At 28.8% G+C, this 25061-nt stretch overlaps 2 protein-coding genes and 1 long non-coding RNA gene across 5 annotated transcripts; 2 read left to right on the top strand and 1 right to left on the bottom strand.

Moving 5' to 3' along the window:
* The first annotated feature begins 6260 nt into the window (after positions 1–6260).
* LOC105134729 (uncharacterized) lies at positions 6261–7119 on the top strand. Its single transcript, XM_011039242.1, has 2 exons — positions 6261–6374; positions 6615–7119. Exons 1-2 carry the CDS (start codon positions 6330–6332, stop codon positions 6876–6878), a joined length of 309 nt encoding a protein of 102 aa, XP_011037544.1. The 5' UTR covers positions 6261–6329; the 3' UTR covers positions 6879–7119.
* A 9792-nt stretch (positions 7120–16911) lies between these two features.
* Positions 16912–19843, bottom strand: LOC105134728 (uncharacterized). Of its 3 annotated transcripts, none has more exons than XR_844046.1 (6): positions 19338–19843; positions 19144–19227; positions 17911–18223; positions 17160–17805; positions 17019–17050; positions 16912–16986 (listed from the first exon to the last, which is right to left on the bottom strand). It is a non-coding gene; the product is annotated as an uncharacterized LOC105134728 (long non-coding RNA). The 3 variants fall into 3 exon arrangements; XR_844047.1 differs by having other exon boundaries at positions 17911–18145; XR_844048.1 differs by having other exon boundaries at positions 19355–19843.
* A 2077-nt stretch (positions 19844–21920) lies between these two features.
* LOC105134764 (SWI/SNF complex subunit SWI3D-like) lies at positions 21921–24715 on the top strand. Its single transcript, XM_011039304.1, has 4 exons — positions 21921–22332; positions 22646–23166; positions 23651–24295; positions 24464–24715. The coding sequence occupies exons 1-4, from the start codon at positions 21921–21923 to the stop codon at positions 24713–24715; spliced, it is 1830 nt and encodes a 609-aa protein (XP_011037606.1).
* The last annotated feature ends 346 nt before the right edge of the window (positions 24716–25061 follow it).

Here is a 25061-nt window from a genome sequence, read left to right as displayed (position 1 = left end):
TTAGCACCATTAGCATACCTTACCTAAGATAAGTTACATTATATGGTTTAAATATAGTTTAGAGGTTTTGATGGGTTCCTAACCGGTGATTAGTATATGACTCAAAAAAAAAGATTAATTCTTATGAATGAATCTAGCATTTCAAATTTATTATATTATGGGCTAATAAAATCATAAAATTTTCTAACAAAAATAAATCAAATACCAAGGAAAATAAAGAATAGGAAGAACATTCAAAGTCAAACCCTGTAATATAAACATCAAACCAGACTAGATTTCAAGCAATAGAAGTCATGGTTTTGTTCACAATTAAGCATAGATTAAGAATTAAGTATCGATTCGCTTTGATTATCACTTGAACATCATAATTTTTGTCAAAATAAGTTTTAGTTTAAAATAAAAATCCTAGGATTAAAATCCATAAAAACATGTTATTAATACATGAAATCCCTAGATTATTAACTAATGATGATATGCAAACTTGCATAAACCAAAATCAAATAAAATTATAACCTAAAACTAGCACTTGAGATGATATTATTCGAATAAACATAAAGAACATGAACCTAGGTTTTCCAAAAATGCCTAAGCTAGTACTAAACCTAAAAATTAGCCTTATAGGCCTTTAAACTTCCAGTTTTTTGTCCTCAAATACCACATTATAAAAAATGAGCTTGTTTGACTTAAAACAAACAATAAAAACAAGTCATTAAAATCACTCATTAGATTTTTCCTTTCAAAATCGCTGCTCCAATGACAGCCAACTAAAAACATGAAATATCAATCCAAAATTGACTCTTTAAACACTAGGGATCAAAACTAAACTTAGAAACCAAGAACATATATTAGCAACCAATAAAAATTATCACAAAGCTACTACTATATTTGACAGATTCTAAAAATCATTGCATTTTAGCAAAAACAATATCCAAATATCTTCTAAACATCCAATAAACATTAATGACAACTTTAAAACATGATTAATTAATAAAAATAACATTTTCATTCTTTAATTCACATAAATGCTTAAACATAAAATAATATTAAAAAGATTCAAAAACATCATTAAATATTAAAAAAGCATGAATGGATAGATCATATTGACTCTACCCTTGAATTTTCATATGGTTATATACCTTCTCTAAGATTGTTGGTTATAAGTTGCTACTTCCTTTTCTTTTCCTTCCTTCATTATTTTCCTTTCATTTATTATTTTTTCAAAGCTTATAAGACATTTCTATGTTAGGTCTTTGAACATCTACTCTAAGGTCTTTTCACAGAGTATATCCTTATGTTTTTCCTCTTTTTTTTCTTGCTTTTTTAATGGGGTGTTTATAATATTTTTTTCTTTTTTTTCTTGATTTTTTAATGGGGTGTTTATAATATTTTTTTCTAAGGTTTTTGATAGATTCCCACATAAAGTGATTAAAATGAGAGAGCTCTAGACAAATGTTAAAAACTGAAACCTTTATCTTTAAATGGTTTTTTGGGATGGTGGTTTTGCTAAGGTGGTTATCTCTTTCTTGAAGATAAAAACATGCGTTTCTCACCTGAACTTCATAGAGGAGGTGTACTCATTTCATTAAGATCCAACCTTACTCATTTTGAAAGTTTATATAGCTCTACATTTATTAGTTTGAAATTGTCAAATTGGTTAGCTTAGAATCTAAAAATATAGTAATAGTTTATCAAAGATATGATATTATTAAGCTCGTTGAAGAGAATGAGATATAAATATTTAATAGGAATAACAGATCTTTATAGAGGTGTGTTTCTCAGTTGAATAATGGTGGTTATAGCACTAAAGGTGGACAAAAACAACATATTTATTCGCATGAAAATATCTCCTTAATCAATCAAAACTATAAAAAAAAAAGCTAAATAGTGGTTGAAGAACGCATCATCTAGGTTAAACCCTAAACATTAGGGTTTTTAATTTAGGATCTAACAGATTTTATTTTAGTCTTTATTCTTCAAATTGATTTTAAGTGCACCCATAATTATCTCACAAACTCTTAATTTCATGCAATTTCACTCCTGTCAAACTCAATCATCAGACCCAAAGTTTACAATCATTTTCATCCTAGTCCTTAGTTTTTGATTTGTGCACTTGAACCCTTAGTTGATCATCAAACATTTAATTTTCTTCAATTTGGTTCCTAATTTGGTCAATTTCAACCCTACATCATGTGTCTTTTTTAGTTTGATACTTGGTTTTGAATTTCTTCAATCAAGTCCCTAATTATTCATCAAACTTCAATATGTATATAATTAATCTCTTTATTTTACCAAATTAACTCTTTAAAATTTTCTTTAATTTGACCTCCAGACTTTAATTTCTTCCAATTAAAGTCTGAATTGACTTCAAATATTAATTTTTCTTGCAGCCAAGTCATCAATAAAAATAATTAAGCCTTTTAAAATTCTTATTGAGTCTTTACCTATCCAAATTTGTATTTTTTTTACCCCAAATAAAAATATTTTCACTAAATAAATCTTTTATCAATTAAAATTGGATTCATGTATATCCTCTTATATTTTTGAATTTTATTTTTCTATTTATTTTTTTAACTTTTTTGTAGGATAAAAAATAGATAACAATAAATGCTCTCTCTTTGCAATGCTTACAAAGCAAATCTCATCAAGGTTTTGCATAGTGAGCTTACAAAGAAAAAATATATATTTGACTTACCAGATGATCCGTCCATCCAAAGAATTTGCTTTTTTTTTTTAAAAAAATGAACTTATTATCATAAGAGGTTTTGCATAGTGAGCTTACAAAGAAAAAGTATATATTTGACTTACTAGATGATCCGTCCATCCAAAGAATTTGATTTTTTTTTTTAAGAAAATGAACTTATTATCATAAGCGACCTGTCCTTCAAGAATTGGTTTATTCTTACAAGCGATCTATCTTTTTTTAAATTCTCAAAAAAAATTCAAAAAACTTCTATATTGCCCTGAAATTGGTCTATTTTCATAGGTGAACTGTACATTTTTAAATTTAAAAATTGATATATTTTCATGAGTGACCTACCCTTTTCAATTTTCAACGAGCGTTTATGCTTCCCTAAAATTGATCTGTTTTTCATAGGCTACCTATCAATTTTGAAATTCAAAAATTTTGGTCTATTTTTATGGGTGACTTACCATTTTTAAATTCCAAAAATAATTTTAACAAGCATCCATTCTTCCCCTGACATTGATTTATTTTCATGGGTGACCGATCTATTTTATTTTAAAAAAAAATTATTTTCATGGGCAACCTACCCTTTTTAGATTTCAAATACTAGGATTTATATTGAATTATTCCAAAACTTTTCTAAAATGAAATTTCAAAACAGAAATACCCTTCAAGGGTAAACTTTTATAACAAGTGTCTTGTCTTACGGTCTCAATTATCCATACCCTATAGATTTGATCTCTTTGCTATTTCTCAGCTTTCATTCATCTAGAGGTAGCACTGAGACTTGTTAAGGTGTAATTTCTTTTACCTATATTAATAAGTTGATGAAGTGTTTGTTGTGCATGAGTGTTTCTAGTGGCAGGGAGATCTTTTCACATCATATTTGAGGGGTGTCTTGATTCTCTATCATTAATTATGAATAGAAACATCATTAAACTAGCAAGATAATTAATATTCTTTTGAAAGGTTTCCCATAAATTAAAAATATCATAAACTAGTAAGATAATTAATAGTTATTTGAAAGGTTTCCTGCAAATGACACCAATTAATAATGTTTTAAAATCTAGTATGTTCAATGAATAGGTTATTTGATATTTGGATAGTGGTTAATCAAATATCTACGTCCTTAATTTTCTTATCCTTAACCCTGAAAATACAAAACTAACAGTAGAAGTCTTAGTACCTGTAAAAATAGTCCTTATCAATAAGATTTAAAAAATCATCTGATGATAAAGTCAGTAAATTTAAATGGAAAAGGCAATAAATGAAATAAATAGCATTAAATTCCAAGAATAAGAGTGTTTGTTCTTTTTTTGGTGTGATTAATGCTCTTAAAATATATGAACTTTTAAATAAGAAAAGTTGTGAACCCTTTACCTAGATGGTTCAGAGGGTATTTAACCTATGAACCTTGTCGTTTTTTAGGGGAAAAAAAGACTAGGAACTCTTTAGCTTCTGATGGCATTAATAAGGGACAAATATCCCTTATATATTATTAATGAGATAAAAAAATATAGTAGACCCCTTGAAATAGTTTTTATAGATTTATAGATGTAGGGATATGATTACCTCTTTTATGAATAGATCATGTAGATAAAATTATATGGGGATAACATGAATTTCTAAGTCTAATTGGGTATGGTGTATAGCCAAACCTAGAAAAAATAGGTTTGATGTCTTGCTAGATTTATAATAACTTAGGCTCAACTCATAGTTAAACCTAATGTATTTGGTTTGATTTGGCATCTTGTTAAACCAACGGTGACTTGAGATCAGCTCATAGATAAACACAAATATATTGAATCTGATATAACTTGAGTTTAGCTCATTGCAAAACCTATTATATTGAGTTTAGTATCTTGTAAGATCCACAGTAACTTGCACTTAATTTATGAATGAATCCAAATATGTTAGGTTTGGTATCCTATCATATCCATGTTCGATTGGGCTAACACTTTATCTATGGATTTGGACTCTTTTAAAACACATGAATATTGAGTAAAAAAAATATTAAGATTTCACTTACATTATATTTAATATACTCTTGAACCCAGATTAAAATGTGATTTTGTTTTTCTTTTGTATACTAGAATTTGAACTTTTACTAAATATCATACTTCTTTTTTTAATATAAATATTTTTTAATAAAAGAATTTATTCTTGGAACACCATTTATGTCTCAACTTAGATCTTTTGTATTCCTTAATAGATTAAAAAATGTATTTATATATTTTTTTCAACAACTTGTATACAGAACATAACATTAAGAAACCATAAAACTTCTACCATAATGGTTCAATCCTTTTTGAGTTGATTGCTAAATAAATTACTTATTCATATTTATGTGTTATATCGTGTGAGCTAGATGTTTAGATCTTGTTTCTACCATAATGGTTCAATCCATTTTGAGTTTATTGCTAAATAAATCGGGTAAAAAAATAATGACTCTTCACTTACTTTATATTTAATATACTCGTGAACCTGGACCATAGTGTGATTCGGTTTTCCTATCATTATATTTACTATAAATCAATTTGTTTTTTATATAGAGATTTTTTATAAAAAAAAAAGATTTATTATTTGAACACCATTTTTGTCGAAACTTAGATCTTGTATATCACTGGTAGGTTAAAAAATGTGTTTTATATAATTTTTTTAGTCAATTATATATATGCTATGTGGTTTTTAATTAAAAATGAGTAAAAGATTTTAAAACTAGTTCAAAAATTAAAAATTAAATTAAATCCAACTCATTTTTCAAAAGACAAGTTAGGGGAAAAAATACCAAACTGAAATATTCAATTTCAGTTTAGTTATTTGGTTTAGAAAATATTTAGAAATATAATAATGATTATTCTTCAAAATATTTTTTATTCAAAAATATATTAAAATAATATTTTTATTTTAAAAAAATTATTTTTTACATTAATGTATTAAAACAATTCAAAAAAATTTAAAAATTAATTTTTAATAAAAAATTATTAAAAAAATACTATTAGGAATGAAATTCCAAACTATACCTTTAACTTGGACAGACATTGCCTTTAGTGTAGTAGATCTTTAATATTATTTAGATTTGCGGTGGATTTTATTCTTGTATTTAATAAGTGTTAAATGTTGATATTGTTACGGTAATATATTAACCTACCCTTGTAATTAGTGAGCATTATTGTCATTATCTCCATTATAAAAGCACTCATTATTTCAATGGAGGTAAGCAAAACCTCTGGTTGTCGCCTGTCACCAAAAGAAGAGTGGAAATTTAAAATATTTTTTAGGTATTTTCGTTTGATAAGGTCAGTCGTGTTTCACATTTTCAACACAGAGGCACTGTCGAGCCTGATGAACAGTAACTCTTGAAATAATTAAAGATTACATCACCATCCATATTGGATTCCTTTCTGTTCCAAGCTTCTAGTGTGCTTTTTTCGGTTTTGCCACCCCACTGACCATGAAATCACCCCCTCATTTGTATTTTATTACGCAAATATTTTTATTTTTTTCAATAATAGGGCAAAAGAAATTTGATAATCACTTTCCTACCCTTACATTTTGTTATAAATGGCAGAGATCAGCCAGGGACGGAGAAGCCTAGCTACCATACAAAGTACGAGTATCAAGATCAAGGTGTCGAATACCAGACATGAAGTCTTTCTTGGCTGTTCTTGTTCTCGTCTCTTTTCTCTCGGTAAGCATTTCATAACCATGTGAAACCCTCAGATTCCAGACAAGTCATGCTATTTCTTCTTTCTTTCTGATACCCTCGATTTGATTTTTACAAAAGATCCTTCTAAGTCTTTTTTTTGCCCTCTTGGATTCATGAATTAACTAGAAGATCTAAAGTTGTTGACTGGGTTGTTGTTGCTTGTTTTGTTTTCCATCTAGTTTACGCCCTAGCTAACATGCTCTTCACCTGTTTGGACTTTAGTTTGTTGAGCTCAGGGATGCAAGAAAGGAGCCGAGGGAATATTACTGGAAGAGCATGATGAAGGATCAGCCTATGCCGGAAGCAATCAAGGACCTTTTCGTTCAAGATCCTGCCGGTGCTGGCAAACTGGGCCATTTTGTCAAGGATTTCGATACGAGGCACAGCGCCATCATATATCACAGTCATGACGAGAAGGACGAGCTGAAAGAAACGAATCCTACGAATGCTCGGGATCACGAGGAAGACAAGGCATATGCGCCATGAGGAGAGAAAACTTGTGATCAAGACTTATCACTTGTGTTTGTAGAGCATCAAGGAGTGCTGTGCTTTTAACTGGTTAATTAGTATGTACAAGTGTGGCTATGTTATTAAAATATTAAAGACGTGCTCATAAAGTTAGGCACAAGTCGGTAGCTGTATGAAGGGGGTTCAGAAACCTTAACTTCAATAAAAAGAGAATCATATCTCTTAAGAAATGATCAATTAAATACATTTTTGTCAATAATATTCTCAGGTCAATCACTAAAAGTTAAAAGCTATGTTCTTGATTGCTCGGATCTAAAAATCTTTAGCCATGTGAGTGGTTGATTTTTTCTCTTACAGTGGATAAAGAAGCAGCAAATCCTAGCTTCTGCAGAAAATAGCACCAGAAACATCGGCTTGCAAGATAATGATGCTAGCTACAAGCTTCAGGTCCCTCGCCATGCACGGTCACCAAAGCTTTCGCGCTTCATGTTGATTCCCATAATAAGAATATATATGATCTGGGTTCAGAAATTAATTCCGTTTGATTATTGGAAAGTAAGTTTTGTTAGAAAGTGATTAAAAAAAAGATTTATGAAAAATAATTTATTTTCTATATTTGATAGTATTAAAAAAATTGAAAAATACTTCCTACTATTTGGTTATATTATTAAAAATAAATTTAATTATGTTATTAAAAACAAATTGAAAAATAATTTATTAATATTTTATTTAAAAATTATTAAAATAATAAAGAACAGCTCTTACATATTAAAAAATTAAATGAGAATAAAATTAAAAAAATAACTTAATTTCATAAATTATCTTAAATAAAATTTATAGCAATCAAAATAATAGAGATCAAATCTAATAGATAAAAAAATAAAAAAATTATAATTTTATAAATTATTTCAAATAAAATAACATTCAAAAGAATAAAGATGAAATCTAATAAATAAATAATTTCAATTAAAAAATAACAAGAAAAAAGCAAATAATAATCATAAAATTAAAAACTAAAGTTGATATGAAAATCAAATTTTAAAGGATAAAATTAAAGAAAAAAGATTTAAAATAAAACATATAACAATTAAAAGTTTGAGATCAAATTTGATATAATCAGTAAATAATATGATATTTTTAAATTTTTTATAATTTTTAAAAAGTATTTTTCACTTAAAATAAAAAAATATTTTTTTAGAAATCAAACTAAAAAAATTTTTAATAAAAAATATTTTTTATTAATTAATTTTTTCTAAAAACAAATAAATATAGAAAAATCTAAAAAAATAATTTTTATATAAACAAATAAGTCATAAGATATCGTTGTGGTCATGTGCTGTCACCAAAATTTTAGGGCCTTTTCGAGTATCCTAAAAGGTGTCCTGGGTTTAGAGAATAAAAGTAATAGCAATCTAAAGGAAGTTTTAGTATATCGGCTTGGGATCAGGAATTTCTCTTAAAAGGTTTTAGATTCAGCCTTAAAGGTATGAGGTGGAGATTCGTGTTTTTATTAAATAATAGAAAGTATCATGATTTTATTATTTAAAAAAAAAACTAGGAAGATTTTGTTTTGTAAGCAAGGCTGAACTTGATTAAATATTATTACTTCCACTATGATTTGAAAACAATCCACAAATATTCACAAAAGCACAAGCTAATATTTGATTCCATAAAAATACATTGTATTTCGAAAACCATAATATGTAATGAATAGACTCTTTTTTAATATATATATATATATATATATATTAAATATATTGTCTTAAAATATTTAATTCAACATGCCAAATAAGAAAAATATTTTTTAAGTAAAAATAAAAAAAATACATGTAATAATAATATATAACCTAAAAAAATGATATTTCAATATAGCAATTACAACACTGTCATATATTTCTACTATGTTAAAAATAAAATTGAAATTTTACTTATTTTTATTAAAACATATTTTTTTTATTATATTTTATTATATATAAGTATTGATTTTTTGATTCATGGTTATTTTTTTTACTTGTTATCCAAAAATATATTAATAACATCTACACATTAATGTAATTGCGTTAGAAAAAAAGTTATTTAACCTGTAGCTAGGCGAGTTAAATAGACGTAAACACTTTTTTAGTGTTTATTGTCACAAATGATTCTCAATTTATTTAATTAAATACATGCATGAGATTTTTAATTTTTAATTATGATTTTTTGTTATAAAAAATACATTTAAAAAGCATGTATATTTTTTTTTATCATAAAAATTATCCGAGCAACAGCAAATCATAGGTTAATACCTACTTTAACTCATTGTTTGGTATTGTGATAGTTGTTGTGGTTGTAATTTGAAAAAAAATTATTTTATAAAAAAGTGTTTTTAGTTAATTTGGTATATGTATGCTTGGTTAAAACTATAGTTAAAATTAAAATAAATAAAAAGTAGTTTAATGTATTTGGTTAATATTGCTTTTGAAATTGAGGTTATAAAACAATTTAAAAAAATAAATATTAATATTGATGGTTTTTAATTTAAATATTGTAGATTTAACTACTATAATTATATCATGAAATAAATAACACTTTATATAAAATATTTTTTTATTTTTCTATTAAACTATCTACAATTTCATCACGTATGAAATATATCCAATAAAGACTACTGTTTTTTTTTTTAAACATGCAACAATATCAGGTAAAACATAATTAGAAATAAAATTGAAATAACGATCAAATTCTGCAAATGTTATATCATCAAACGATCTCTGTTTAATTTATGTAATGTCATTAAATAATGTTAAACACTATTTTTTAAAATAAAATATAATTAAAAAATAAAAAATAATTTTTATTTTACTGGGTTAAACCAGGTTCATTGCATATTGAGTTTTGGACCAAACCTGATCTGACCAGAACAGTATAGCTATACTATTTATGCTAATTGCATTGTTTACTAAACAATGCAATTAGAATAAAAGTATGCAAAAAAAAAAAATTACTTACTTTTGAACAGTATGCAAAAGGAAAGAATTACCTGCTTTTCTTTCTTAAGTGTTTTTAGTTAATTTGGTATATGTATACTTCGTTAAAACTATAGTTAAAATTGAAATAAATAAAAAGTAGTTTGATGTCGTAATTTGAAAAAAAATTATTTTATAAAAAAGTGTTTTTAGTTAATTTGGTATATGTATGCTTGGTTAAAACTATAGTTAAAATTAAAATAAATAAAAAGTAGTTTAATGTATTTGGTTAATATTGCTTTTGAAATTGAGGTTATAAAACAATTTAAAAAAATAAATATTAATATTGATGGTTTTTAATTTAAATATTGTAGATTTAACTACTATAATTATATCATGAAATAAATAACACTTTATATAAAATATTTTTTTATTTTTCTATTAAACTATCTACAATTTCATCACGTATGAAATATATCCAATAAAGACTACTGTTTTTTTTTTTAAACATGCAACAATATCAGGTAAAACATAATTAGAAATAAAATTGAAATAACGATCAAATTCTGCAAATGTTATATCATCAAACGATCTCTGTTTAATTTATGTAATGTCATTAAATAATGTTAAACACTATTTTTTAAAATAAAATATAATTAAAAAATAAAAAATAATTTTTATTTTACTAGGTTGAACCAGGTTCATTGCATATTGAGTTTTGGACCAAATCTGATCTGACCGGAACAGTATAGCTATACTATTTATGCTAATTGCATTGTTTACTAAACAATGCAATTAGAATAAAAGTATGCAAAAAAAAAAAATTACTTACTTTTGAACAGTATGCAAAAGGAAAGAATTACCTGCTTTTCTTTCTTTGTATCGCAAACACAAAAATAATGTGAAATCAATGAACAATAAATCTTATTTTTATCTTTATCAAAGAACTTCAACCTATAATTTAATTAAAATGTAGCTGCAATTACATAAACAAATCACATAAACGTACAAGGATATGAACAAAAAAAACTAAAGATACAATTTCTAAAAACCATATTAATTAATCATGTTTTTCATTGTAGGTTTATTTATATATTTAAAATAATCTTAAATAATACAAAATAAATTTTTAAAAACATCCATAACCAATATGATACCTTATTGATATTTTATTTGCCCATCAAAACTTTAAAAACACTAAAAACAGGTAAAAAAAGCTAATAACTAAAATTCAAGGAAATAATAAATCCGTTTCAAAATATATCAAATTATTAAGCTATACATATGTAAGGGATTTAACATTTAACCAGTGGTAGCTAGCAGGATTAAGCTATAAATACATTAAAAATGATGTAAATATTAAGCTATAAATACATTAAAAGTGATGTAAATATCTATATAATTGTACTGGATTGGATTTTGCCTAACCACCGTATCAGAATCCTCAGCGTGACTATCATCATTCGAGCAATCTGGTACCATCATCATCAGCGGCAGCAATATTATCTGCTTTCAGCTTCTTATCGTGAATTAAAGGCATGTTTATTTTTTTATTTTAAAAATATTTTTTAAAAAAATTAATTTTTATTTATTTATTTTAAATTAATATATTTTTAATGTTTTCAAATCATTTTAATATACTGATATTAAAAATAATTTTTAAAAAATAAAAAAAATCATTAACATATATTTTAACATGAAAAGATATTTAAAAAACAACCACAACTATATTTCCAAATAAATTTAAAAATAAAAATATAAAAACAAATAAAAATAATAAAGAAAATAGTAATTATCACATGTCATTAAAAGCAGTAATATCAGCATTGATGTTAATTTATAGTTTTCTCATTAAAACTTTTTAATTTTTTAATATTCTGATTTTTTTTGTATTGAATATTTTAAGTTAGTTTTTTTTGTTGTTGAGTTTTAACTATTTTGAAATATTTAAAATTTTAAAATTATATTTAAATACTTGATGTTTGCATTCCATGATTCAAAGTTAATTTATATTTATATTAAAATTAAAATTATATATATTGAATTAATATTTTGAGTTATATATAGTATATAATTTCAAAAAAGTTCAAAACTTAAAATTTATTATTTCAACGAAAAAAATACAATAATAGAATTAATTGACAACCTTGTAAAACTGTTTTTCCTTTTATAGCATCGTGAGTTTAAATCATGACTGCACCATTTTCTTTTGTTTTTTTTTTATATATATATATATAAAAAACAAATCAGGTTTATTAACCGAAGCCTAGTAGAGGCAAGCATAAATAGGGCCTTTAAACCAATAAAAGTAATTAACGATCCAAAACTAAAAGTAATATTAAAATGAATACAAACCCATCAGTCAAATACGCATTTATTATAACAACCCTGATTTCATATATATATATATATACTAAAAACTTTACGTGATTTTTTTTTCTGTTAAAATGTAAGCTCTCCGTTAATAAAATAATATCAAGTATTATTCTATTATCTTAGATCTCATTAACTTTCATCAACTGTTAAACATCCATAATAAAAAATTAAAAAAAAATTGATATGATTAAATTTTATAAAGATGCGCCATAAATTTTTTCCAAATATCTAGTTTAAAATTGAAAAAAAAAATTAAAGGATAAAATTTTAATAGTCTAGAAAAACTTTTAAATTGGTGCAATAACATATAATTACTTAATAAAAAATGATTTTTTAAATATTATATAAAAATCCTGATATACACATGTTATATTGAAAACTTCATAAAAATGAGTGTTATACATTTATGATAAAAAAAAATATAAACAACTTATTTAATGAATCATCACATTGACATTCATATATGCAATTTCATTACTTATTAATTATAATTTAAATTATTATTACTACGAGCCATAATTTAATTAATTTCTAGTTATCAAACAACTGATATTAGTAGTCTCTAAAGGGTCACTACTTTATCATATTCTTCATTGCTAGATTTATTGATGTTACTAGTTTTCAAATTAAAAAATTAATTAATTAAAATTTTGATCTGAGATACATTAATATTATTCATTTATAAACCAAGAAACAAATCAAGTAAAATTATAGCAGTGAGACACTTCGACGCCATGAAACGTGATTTTTTCTCTTTGGACATATAGCCATGGATGTTTGTGTGTTTGGTATTGAGATTGTTATTGTAGTTATGGTTTTTAAAAAAATTATTTTATAAAAAATATTTTTAATTAAAGTTGGTTTGGAAAAATATGTATTTGGTTAAAATTGTGGTTGAATAAAAAGCAGTTTAATGTGTTTGGTAACTGATTATGCGTTGCAACCCACGTTACCAAAAAAATATTGAATTGTTTTTCAAAATAAAATTTTATAATATGATTTTTTTATATTTTCAGATTATTTCATGTGCTTGTCTCAAAAATAATTTTTTACAACATGCAAATCATATATTATATTGATGCTTCGTTAATGAAAAATAATATGAATCGCCAATGCTACTATAATCCCAAACAATCAAGCTTTTCAAATTAAGGTAATAAAATAACTATAAAAGACATATATTAATATTATTGTTTTGTAGTTAAAATATTGTAGAGTTAACTATTGTTACTACATCATTAAACAAACAATACTTTATATAAATTATGTTTTATTATTCTATTAAACTATCTGCAATCTCATCATGTATAAAATTCATCCTGTTTTGACTACTGTTTCCATTGATTTCAGAGCGTGCCACAACATCTGGTAAACTTTCGTCAAGCACATAACTGGGATTGCGATCAAATTCTGCAAATGCAACATCATCGTACAATCTTCATTTAATGTAATTATATAGTGCCATTAATGTCATTACAAATTCAACTTGCATTTTGTATCAATAAGTAGACATGTTTTGTAAAATCCTCCACCTTTATTTCCATACTCCAAAAGATCGTTTTATGACATTACATAATGATGAATATACACAATTAAAAACTTCTTGTCGATTTCTAGGTTGCCCACGACATCTAAAATCCTATAAGTGATATCTTTCACCTTTATATGGATCTAAATAACTATACTTATTTAGATATCCAACATTAACCAAATAGTATTTACCTGTAATTAGAAACAACATCAAAATTCATCATGTAATTAGTAAATAAAAAATAAATTTTATATGTATAAGTACTTAACAAGTTATGTTATATAACTAACTTCTGGTGGTTTAGGGAATTTTATAGTTATATTCTCAATAACCTCATGAAAAATAAATATATCGTGGGCATTGCCTTCCTATCCTATCCACACAAATGTGAATTGCATGTCAAAACTACAAGCAACCATTATGTTTTGAGTCGGTACACCTTTTCTTTCTATAAATGGAATTTGATTTTTGGTTGATATGCAAACCTGCACATGTGTTCCATCAATTATACCAATACAATTCTAACAAACAAAAAAACCATTGATAATATGATGGCGTTATTTACTAACATGCATAAAACAACTTTTGCATTAAATACTGACAATAATAAAACAAATATTTTTCTTACCTTGAAATGAGGCATATATCTTGGATTCATTGCAATTTCTCATGAAGTATTTGTAAAACTCAGGTCATCTGGTTTTATAACATCTACTACAAACAAATATATGGCCGTGAGGACTTCTTTAATGCATCTATTCATAGTTTCCTCTTAATATTGAAATTGTTCTTGAACCTCCCTATTCAATGCTACTAGTTTTATTGTATATAGAAATATAAAAACTTTTTCAATCACACTCATCATTCTCGAAGGCTTTAACATATATGTTGTTTCTAAATCACTATACGGGCTTAACAAGGTTGATGTGTCAATTATAAACATGTTGACACATTGTTGCCAATATCTTCGTAAAACTTCAATTAACTAACGGATGCCTGTATTGTATGAAATCATGCATGATTCTTTATGCATATAATTAACATAATACATGTTTATTGCCCCAGCTGTGCACACGGCTAACCTTTTCATATCAAATTCTCGCTTCTAAAACGATTCTTCATTATTATCACTATCATCATCATTGTTGTCATCATCATTTACGCCATCATCACCATCCCCTCCCGAGCCACCGTTGTCATCATCACTATGATAATTAATGTGATTAACAACACGATCCATTATGTTATCATAGTCATCATTAAGAGCTTCATTGAGTATTGCATTTAAACGTGCTACTTCCATATGTATAGTTCTAGATAAATACACAATTAAATCATATTAAATAATTTTTTTTCCAAATGAAAAACAATATCTAATGTAATACTTTATCGTTTAATTTTACATTACACAATTATTGAAGTCTACTCTTCACACTAACAAAAATATTGACACAAATTTTTCTTAAAAGTATTTGTTATGTAATTTTTATCTTTTTTTTACTGGGTCAGACCCGAATAAAAATTTTCCTCAAGCCAGGAACAATGGACACACTCTCTACTGTTCATATGCAAAGTGAACAGTGGAGCCCGACAATGGTGATCAGCAGAGAAATGAAGGAGAAGGGTAGAGGAGGCTACCCTTGGCGGCGGTGAAGTATGGTTGATGGTGGGAATGATGAGGAACGATGGTGAACTTTAGTGATGGTGCTCCTCTGTTCCTGTTCTTCTCACTCTCTAATATATTTTGCTTGTTTCTCTCCTCGGTGATGGTGCTGCTACAGTTGACGTCTATGATGCTAGAAGGTTGCTATGGTGGAGACCAGGAAGGTTGGTGGTGGCGGCCTGGTTTTATCCCACGGTGACCCTTTTTTTGTCTGAAGCAACTCTGCTTCCTTTTCACTGTCTCTGCTACATTTTTTCCCTATTGCGGTCACTTCTATCCTCGTTGTTGGTGGTGCTGTTGTTGACGACGATGAGGTTAAACAGTTTCCATGGTGGCGACAAGGAAGTTTGGTGGTGGTGGCCTTGTTTTTTCATCTGATGCTGCTCTGCTTCCTTTTCACTGCCTCTGCTGCGTTTTTTCCCTTCTGCGGTTGCTTATATCCCTATTGTTGGTGGTGTTGTTATTGACATCGATGAGGGCAGACGATTGCTGTGGTGGTGACATGGAAGGTTGTTGGTGGTGGCCCTCTGTTTATCCCGTGGTTGCCTCTGCTATCCTATGATTTTGTTCCCCTGCCTTTTTATCTCTGTTGCATTGTTCTCTCTTTTTAAAGCATTACAGATAACAGTGCTCTGTGTAAAAGTGAGGTTGCTTTTTATTTTCCCTTTTGTTTTGTTTCGTCCCTTCTCACACAAGTGGTATCTAACAACCTGTGTTTATTACTTTTTATATCATGTAACCAAAATGCAAGGTCAGAAGCAATTCTATTGCAGTGTATCAGTAGCTAGTTTTTGCATGTGACTTGTATTCTGAATCCTTGCATTTTTTATTTTTTATTTTTATTTTTTATTTTTTATCTTCTATAACCAAAGTGCAAAGTCAGGAGCAGTTCTATCGCAGTATATCAGTTAACTAGTTTTTGCATATAAATTATATTTCAAATCCTTGCATTTATTTCTTTTTACTTTTTTAATATATTTCACATTTTGTATATTGTTTTTTTCCTTCCCGTGAATCCACATCACATTTGTAATTGGAAATAAAAACTAATAAGTTAACAACCTTTTATTTATAACATCAAGTTTTTATCACAAGTTCCTTACATTGTATGATAGTACACTTAACAAGTTGTCACCAATTGACTAGCTCCAACGACTAAAGTCTTGACCATGGATTTTCATTGTTTAAATAGCTTTTAGACTACAATTTATATCAATCCAAACTAAAACCATGAAAAGGTTGATTTTTCTTTAAGAATGGATTTATAATTGGATTTTTTGAACAGTATACTTTATTATTTCAAATTATATAATATCAATTATTTAACAATCATTTGTTTGCATTTTCTACCGGTAACAGTCAAGCAATGATATTTTGTAAAATCTAAAAGCATTGTTCATATCATATTGCATTACAAATACATAAAAAAATTTCAGATTGCAATTCATAATACTTAGCAAGTATTGAATAACACAACAACCATTTGATACTTTAATATACAATCCTTAGCATGAAAATAACAAATATTAATGCTCTATAATTGAAAAACAGAACTTGCAGACAGTCTCTCTATGTCAGATGAGAATTGCTAAAATTACAACTAGGATCCCTTGAGAATTGCTAAAATTACAACTAGGATCCTTAACAATTCTAGCTGATTATCATCTTCAGATCTCTACAAATATAAATAATTGACAAGACATTTTAAAACATGTTACATAATAATTTAGATAATAATATTAGCAACAAATAAATAAAAGCATACATTCGAGATCAATGTATACCTCTCTGTCTAAGGTGCTTTACGCCATGTTAACATTATTTGCAACCATTGCATCTTGTTTTCAAGACTACCAATAGTTGACCACATTTCTTTATTCCTTCTCATACATAAGAATTCAGTAGCATACGCATGAAAATCATCACTAATATGAACTCCTATTGAGTGCAGCTCGGTCATAACCTCATGAATACTACACCCTTTCTTATCTCTATATATAGATGTGAAATCATTATTGTTTGACATGCTATCAACCATTTGATTAAACCGTAACAGTAGTTGCATCCTAATTCTAGAATTTTTTTTTTTCCTATTTGAACATCAAGACGTTCTCTTTCTTTTCTCTTTACACTGTTGTGTGTGTTGCTACTACTTGACATATTAACTCATCCAACTATGTTGCACACATCATCGATGAAATTAGGAATTCCATCCTTTTCTGAATCATCGTTTCCTTCTTCCAAATCAGGTTGTTCATCATTGGCATTTGGATCCTCAGCAACACCAACATTATCATCACAGAGGACTCCAGCCCATGGTACCCATGTATACTCTCCAGTAACGACAATGTTGGAGAACATTCTGTCGAACTTCAAACATAAAGATGGTTCGATACTAGCGTACCTAAATTTTTTTGCTCCTTTAATTTCCTACACGAAACAAATAGAATTATTTTATGCAGCTTGCCTAAATATTTTGATAATTACTAAACTGAGATTTAACCAAATTAAAATTGAAGGATACAGACAAAGAACCTGAATTTTTGCTTTCCACCACTCATCATTTGCAGAAATTGTTCCTAATTCATTACTCCAACCCACACCAATTTTTGAAATGAGCTTTGTTCATATCCTCCAATCCTTTTTGCAGCCATCCCATTTGTTCTTAAATTGTTTCTTGGTGAATGCATGACTAGTTTGTTCTTTGAAAGATATCAGCAAATATTTCCAACCAGCCTTGATTATTTGGTCTCATTCCCATATTGATGGCCTTGATGCAAAGGTCACAAAAGACATGACATTTCTTTATTCCAAGCAGCTTTATCAATAGTTTCAAGATAATCCATTCCTATTTGGATAACATATTATATTTGCAAGCAAGCATTATGAATTAATTATAACATGCTACTAATTTACATAATATTGGATGGAAGTGTAGATGACATGCAATGATGTACTACAACCAGTAGCGTAAAGAACAATTAAATTCAAAGCTGCTTGTCTGTAGCAAGTTTTGAACTTATACTGTGTCCTACAAGTGATTACCATTCTATAACAATTCTAGCCCTTCCATACAACATGCATGTGTCCTACAAACAGCACACATCAATACTGCACATCTTCATGAAACATAGCTATCTTATAGTATACTCTATTATGTGTATAGTAATTGATGAAACAGGCAGTTGGCTTATATTATTGTCATATAATACATGACGTAATTGCAGTGGTGCTTCATCAAGGTAATTCAAAAAAATTAGCAGTCAGCTCAGTTTTTTTCATCATCCGAAATCCTAAACATATCAAACAGATTCTAAACATTTTTTTTTGTTAGACAGTGAAATTGAGGATTCCTTCTCATAAATCATCGCCTCCCAGTTATCAAATCCTAAAAGAAATCAATATAAGCAGGCATTATGTAGGATCAAGTCATAAAAACAATATCATGTGAAGCAGCACAAATTTGGACTCAAATGGCAACAGCAGTATCCGAATGAACACTAACATCAAATTCTGCAAAGCAGTATGGTCTACACAACAATGTAAAAGTTTTTAAAACAAACAGATGGTTAATTAACCTATTATCACAACACCCAATTTTTGTTCCGTATCAGCATCTATGCAAGAAAATTGTTGTGCTTAATTCATAATCCTCACAGCACAATATATTTATAATATTGTAACCTAGAACAATACACAACACCTAAACATATATACATCTGTATAATTATCTCCAGGGAGGCGTAATTGGTTAACAGAAACACATACTCTCTACTGCGGCACCGTCTCCTTTTTTGTCCAAATGATTTCTTAGTATCCCCTTGTTCTGTTGCCTCTCACACGAACTCGGCTCTGTAGGCATAACATCAAAAATCATGAAAAAATTGTGAGAAGAAATACAAAAGGGGAACTTATTTTAAGCTGATGCATATAACTAAAAAATGATACAAATGGCAATATACATTTATATTAAGCGGACCTACAACATCAGGCGCTTCGCAAGGCGTTTCAAGTAGAAAAATAAAAGAGGAAATTATTTTTGACAATAAAAGAGAGAATTTTTTTGCAATGAGTGTGTTTTGTGTAAGCTCAATTTTATTTTTTGTTTTGTATGAGAGGGAGGAGGGATAAACACAATGAGAAGAAACGACTACAATTTTGCAGCAACCTCACAAGATCAGGAGCTTGGTAAGGTGTCTCGGGTAGAAAAACAGAAGGGAAAAACTTCTGAGAGGGAGAAGGGATCTGTGGCGGGAAGAAACGAGTGCTTCGGGAATTTTATGAAAATGGTGAACAACACGAGATTGTAGTTTCCATCTTTATGTAGACGAGGATTTGAATTGAATTTTTTGACAATGGATGAGCGAACATTTGAATTGATTTACTGGGAGAGCGAGTAATTATCCAACAGCTTTTTTTGTGGAGAGTGTCGGTGGATGACAGTTGAGGTTGCTGCTGGTTAGCAGTAGCTGCATCCATCTCTTTTGTAACCACAGGTTCATCCACTAGTGGTGATAGGTCCCACCAATTTCAACCCATGTTTAAACATAACCAAACAGATTTTAATTGCAGTTTGCACCTCAGGCCCAGCCGCATTATCAATTGGCCTCTTAGTAATCTATCGAGAAAAAAAGTTGCGAGGGAAGGGTGGCAGTGGGCTATAGTTTTTTAGATGTTCATATGACTGCTATGAAAACAAAGAAATGCATTTTTTAGAAGGCAGCAACGCGACGAAGGAATTTGATAAGAGATGTTAGAGGTTGGTCAAGGAAATCATAGATGCTAGGGATGGAGATGCTCACAATATAATGAAACAAACAGAGCTGATAGGTTGGAAGTATCCTTTGGAAGATTGAGTGAAACTAAATGTAGGGAGAAAACTGCTGTTTTAGAAAGAATTGGATTATTAACAACCCACCATTAGGATTTTTTTTATTAACATGGATTTTTAAAATTATATCTTAATTAATTTTATAGACTCTAAAATTAATAATTATATAAATCTTTAATAATTCTAAAAAAACTTAAACCGGTGACTATCAAATAACAAAATTAAATTATTTCTTAAGTTTTTTTATTTGTTATTGTGTTATGACATAATTGATTTTGTTTTTACATGGTTAATTTAATTTAGGGATATAAGCTCCGTATTAAAAAAAAAAACCTATATGGATGAAAAGCAACATCATGTACTTGTTAATGTCATCATATATAACTCCATTTTCATTAGCAAAATGCGAACCATACAATTATCGTGTAAATATAGAACTTCAAAGAGTTAAAATTCAAACTGATAATTATAGTCGTTATCATGAGGAGCCGATGAATTATACAAATAAGTTTTATTTTCTTATCTACTTAATCAATTATTTTTTTGAAGATAGTTTTTTTTTCTATTTTAAAAATAAAGATAATATAAACGGGGGAAATGAATTTTAATGATCGAGGAGCTTCCTTTCTCAACTTCTTTTAGTTAATTTATTTTTTGAATACATAATGCTTGTATAAAAGGTATGTCTCTACCATTATTTATAAATAAGATTTACTTTTAATTAATATACAAATTTGACTAGCGATTGACCGTGAATTTTTCACGCGGGTAAAAAGGATGCACATGCAATAAAGGATTTCATTTCCCGGGTATTCTAGAGAGAGAGAGAGAGGACAGGGAGAGAGGGCGGCAGTTGTTTGAAATAATATCCATCACTGCTAATCTGAAGGTATTTTATGGTAATGTGTTAGTTGCTATTTTTAGATATTTTTAACTAAAAAAATATTAAATTAACTTTTTATATCTTTTAATTATTTTAATATATTAATATAAATAATTTTAAAAAAATAAAAACAATCATTAACCATATATTTTAGCAAGAAAAATTATTTGAAAAGCCATTATACTTTTAAATAAATTAATATTCTTGAAAAAGAAAGGAAAGAAAAGATAAAGAGGAAAAGAGGAGGGTATTTCTTTAAAAAAAATGAAAATAATACCCATCACTGCTAATATGAACGTCAATCTGCATGGTAATGTGTTAGTTGTATATTTTTTAATTATTTTAATATATTAATATCAAAAGTATAAAAATTTTAAAAAACACTTTATAGTATAATCTCAAAAATACTTGCATGATCCTTTAAGTATTGATATTCATATGATCAGCCCCCCTAAGTTATTTTTTATAAAATCAAACCCTATTCATTTAAATTAATTACTTAATAATGACGAATTCCTTCCATTCACTTATATTTATAAATATGGAAGCTTAAAAGTGAAGGAAGGAGCTGGATAAAGGGGCTTGATCCATCACAAATCGGGAAAAAGGAAAAAAGTGTCCCAGATTAACTAAAAAAGAAGAAAAAGGACTGAATCGACTAAAAACCAAAACTACAGTAGTCAACATGTTTTTTAATTCAAAATATTAAAAACGCTTCACTATCTGGAAGTAAAAATTCCTCTCTGCCAATAATAATCCACAGAAATGGAGCACATCTCCCTCACTCACTAGCTCAAAAAAAAAACAAAAAACCCTCAAAATCAGTCACGAATGGAGGAGAAACCGGCGGGGAGCTTTGCCGACTCGCCGGCGTCATTTGAACCGACAACTTCAAGGCGCCGGGCTGGAGGGCACAAAAGGAAAGCAAATTCACATTCAAACTCTCTCTCTTCACCTCTACCATCGAAACGGCTCACTCGCGAGAAAGCTGGATTTTCTAATCTCTCGATCCATAACGGTCCGTTGACTAGAGCGAGACAAATCCCTAACATCTTGGCTTCTTCGGCGCCTTCAGCAGGCGTGAAGATCGAACAGAAGGTAGTTGCGGCGGTGCCGGATGCCGCTGCGGTGGTGGAGGAGGAGAGGAGGAGTAGGGTGGAGGAATTGCAAGCAGAAATTGAAGCAGAGTTTGAGGTTATTAGATCTCGTGATTCTAATGCTCATGTTGTGCCTAGTCATTGTGGTAAGTGGTGGAAGTTTAAATTCCTGTGTGTTTTCTGCGAAAAGTTTTGTTAATTTGAGTCTGGTTTCTGAGAAAATGTGAAAATTTTGAGGTTTTGGTGTATGTATTAGCTGCAGTTATGAGAATTTTTTAATTTCAGGGTTTTTTTAGGTCAAGTTTTGTGCCTTTTGTACTGTTGTTAATGAATCGAGAATGTGAGAAATTCTGTGTTTTGTTTATGTGGAAATATTAAAATTCTTGTGAAAATTAAGTGAGCGAATTGTTTAGTCGAGACAGAAAATGAGTTTTTGGTTTCGTCCCTTTTGGATTACAGGTTGGTTTTCATGGACACAAATTCACTCGCTTGAGGAGCGTTTGCTGCCTTCATTCTTTAATGGAAAGTCCCAAAGCCGGTCACCTGACACCTATTTAGATATACGTAATTGGATTATGAAGAAGTTTCATGCAAATCCAAACACTCTTATTGAAGTGAAAGATTTATCAGAACTTGAAGTTTCAGACTCGGAAGCGAGGCAAGAGGTGTTAGAGTTCTTGGACTATTGGGGATTAATTAACTTTCATCCATTACAATTAGATTCTGTTACAAACGCTGATGGTGATGGAGCAGCAAAGAAAGATTTGTCACTTGAAAAGTTGTTTCGCTTTGAAGCCATTCAAACATGTCCACCTGTTGTTACTAAACCTAACTTCACAGCTCCAACTACACCATCTAGATTGTTTCCTGAGTCGGCAATTGCTGAAGAGTTGGCTAAGCTTGAGGGGCCATCTGTTGAGTACCACTGCAATTCTTGTTCAGCTGATTGCTCGCGCAAACGCTATCATTGCCAGAAGAAGGTTGGTTCTTCCCTAGAATTTGTTGGTTTTAGAGGGTGTTTGGCACTGCAGTTTTGCAAATTTTTTAAAACGTTTTTTTGCTTAAATTATTTCTTTTGTGCTCATTTTTTAAATTGTTTTAATTTGCTAATGTCAAAAATATTTTTTATAAAAAAGAAAACAATATTATTTTAATGCATTTCCAAAGCGAAAAACACTTTGAATCTCTACCATTGTCCTAAACACTCCCTTAATCCTGCACCATTCGAATTCAATTGTTTGTGAAGTACAAAATCTCGTTTAGTAAGTAGCTTGGATCTAAAAGAGGATAGAAGCACATGCCAAAGATGATAGAAGCACATTCCAAATGTTAGTTTTTTACAGAATATACAACAGTGATATGATACATGAAATGGGGTTGCAAATGCTTTGCCAAATTTTAGTTTCTCCCATTTTTTACTCTTTTATATATTGCATTCTTTCTAATTTTATTCCTATTGGACAGGCAGATTATGATTTATGTGCCGATTGCTTTAATAATAGAAAGTTTGGCTCAAACATGTCCTCATCAGATTTTATTCTCATGGAGCCTGCTGAGGCTGCTGGTGTAAGTGGTGGAAAGTGGACAGATCAAGAGACTCTACTTCTTCTTGAAGCATTGGAACTCTATAAAGAAAACTGGAATGAGATTGCAGAACATGTTGCCACAAAAACGAAGGCTCAGTGTATATTGCACTTTGTTCAAATGCCAATTGAGGATGCCTTTTTTGACTGCGCCATTGATATGGATGGTACTTCTAAAGAAACAGCAGATGCTGATGCAACAAATGATGATACATCTGCCCCTAAAGATGTCCATGATACAAGTGAGAGCAAAACAGGTGCTGATGAGGATCAACACTTGACTGTGCCAATGGAAGGTTCAAAACCAGAAGATACGACTGGAGTAAAAGTTTCTCAGGGAGGTGATGTGATTAATGGTCAGGAAACTTCAAAATCTGAATATGTCAGTGGAGTGAAAGCTGGTGAGGAAATGGGTGAAAATGTTGCACTCAAGGCTCTTACAGAAGCATTTGAAGCTGTTGGCTATTCCCCAACTCCTGAAAACCGACTTTCATTTTCTGAAGTTGGAAATCCTGTCATGGCTTTGGTAAGTTGAATGTTAGCATGCAGAAAACTTTGTCATTTACTTAAATAGTTTTTATTTGCAGATAAAAGTATAAAAAGGATTAACCTTGAGGCTCATGGCATTGTATGCGTTAGCATGTTAAAAAATGCAGCTAATATCATTCAACTGATGGGTTCCTTTCTTCTATAGGCTTTGTTTCTGGCAAGATTGGTGGGACCTGATGTTGCTACTGCTTCAGCCTGCAGTGCTTTGAAATCCTTGTCTAGCAATTCTCCTGGCATGCAGCTGGCATCAAGGCATTGCTTTCTCCTGGAAGATCCACCAGATGAGAGAAAGAAACCATCTTGCAGTGATTGGTATGTGAACTTTTACCGGAACTTAATTTTCTTTGCAATTCCTGAGAGAGAGAGAGGCCAGGGAGAGAGGGCGGCAGTTGTTTGAAATAATATCCATCACTGCTAATCTGAAGGTATTTTATGGTAATGTGTTAGTTGCTATTTTTAGATATTTTTAACTAAAAAAATATTAAATTAAATTTTTATATTTTTAATTATTTTAATATATTAATATCAAAAATATAAATAATTTTAAAAAAATAAAAAAAATCATTAACAATATATTTTAGTAAGAAAAATTATTTGAAAAGCAATTATACTTTTAAATAAACTAATATTCTTGAAAAAGAAGGGAAAGAAAATATAAAGAGGAAAAGAGGAGGTATTTCTTAAAAAAAAAAATGAAAATAATACCCATCACTGCTAATATGAACGTCAATCTGCATGGTAAA

Source organism: Populus euphratica, unplaced genomic scaffold (genome assembly GCF_000495115.2).
Source record: "Populus euphratica unplaced genomic scaffold, PopEup_1.0 scaffold91.1, whole genome shotgun sequence".
NCBI lineage: Eukaryota > Viridiplantae > Streptophyta > Magnoliopsida > Malpighiales > Salicaceae > Populus > Populus euphratica.
The sequence above is the reverse complement of the archived record's forward strand: the minus strand, read 5'-3'. Positions and strand labels throughout refer to the sequence as shown.

Excerpts from the sequence above, each read along its gene's own strand:
- LOC105134729 (XM_011039242.1), top strand. The coding sequence starts at position 6,330 with ATGAAGTCTTTCTTGGCTGTTCTTGTTCTCGTCTCTTTTCTCTCG. Across the intron at positions 6,375-6,614 it reads TTCTCGTCTCTTTTCTCTCG|TTTGTTGAGCTCAGGGATGC; the intron begins GTAAGCATTTCA and ends TTTGGACTTTAG.
- LOC105134764 (XM_011039304.1), top strand. The coding sequence starts at position 21,921 with ATGGAGGAGAAACCGGCGGGGAGCTTTGCCGACTCGCCGGCGTCATTT. Across the intron at positions 23,167-23,650 it reads GCTATCATTGCCAGAAGAAG|GCAGATTATGATTTATGTGC; the intron begins GTTGGTTCTTCC and ends CCTATTGGACAG. Across the intron at positions 24,296-24,463 it reads GAAATCCTGTCATGGCTTTG|GCTTTGTTTCTGGCAAGATT; the intron begins GTAAGTTGAATG and ends TTTCTTCTATAG.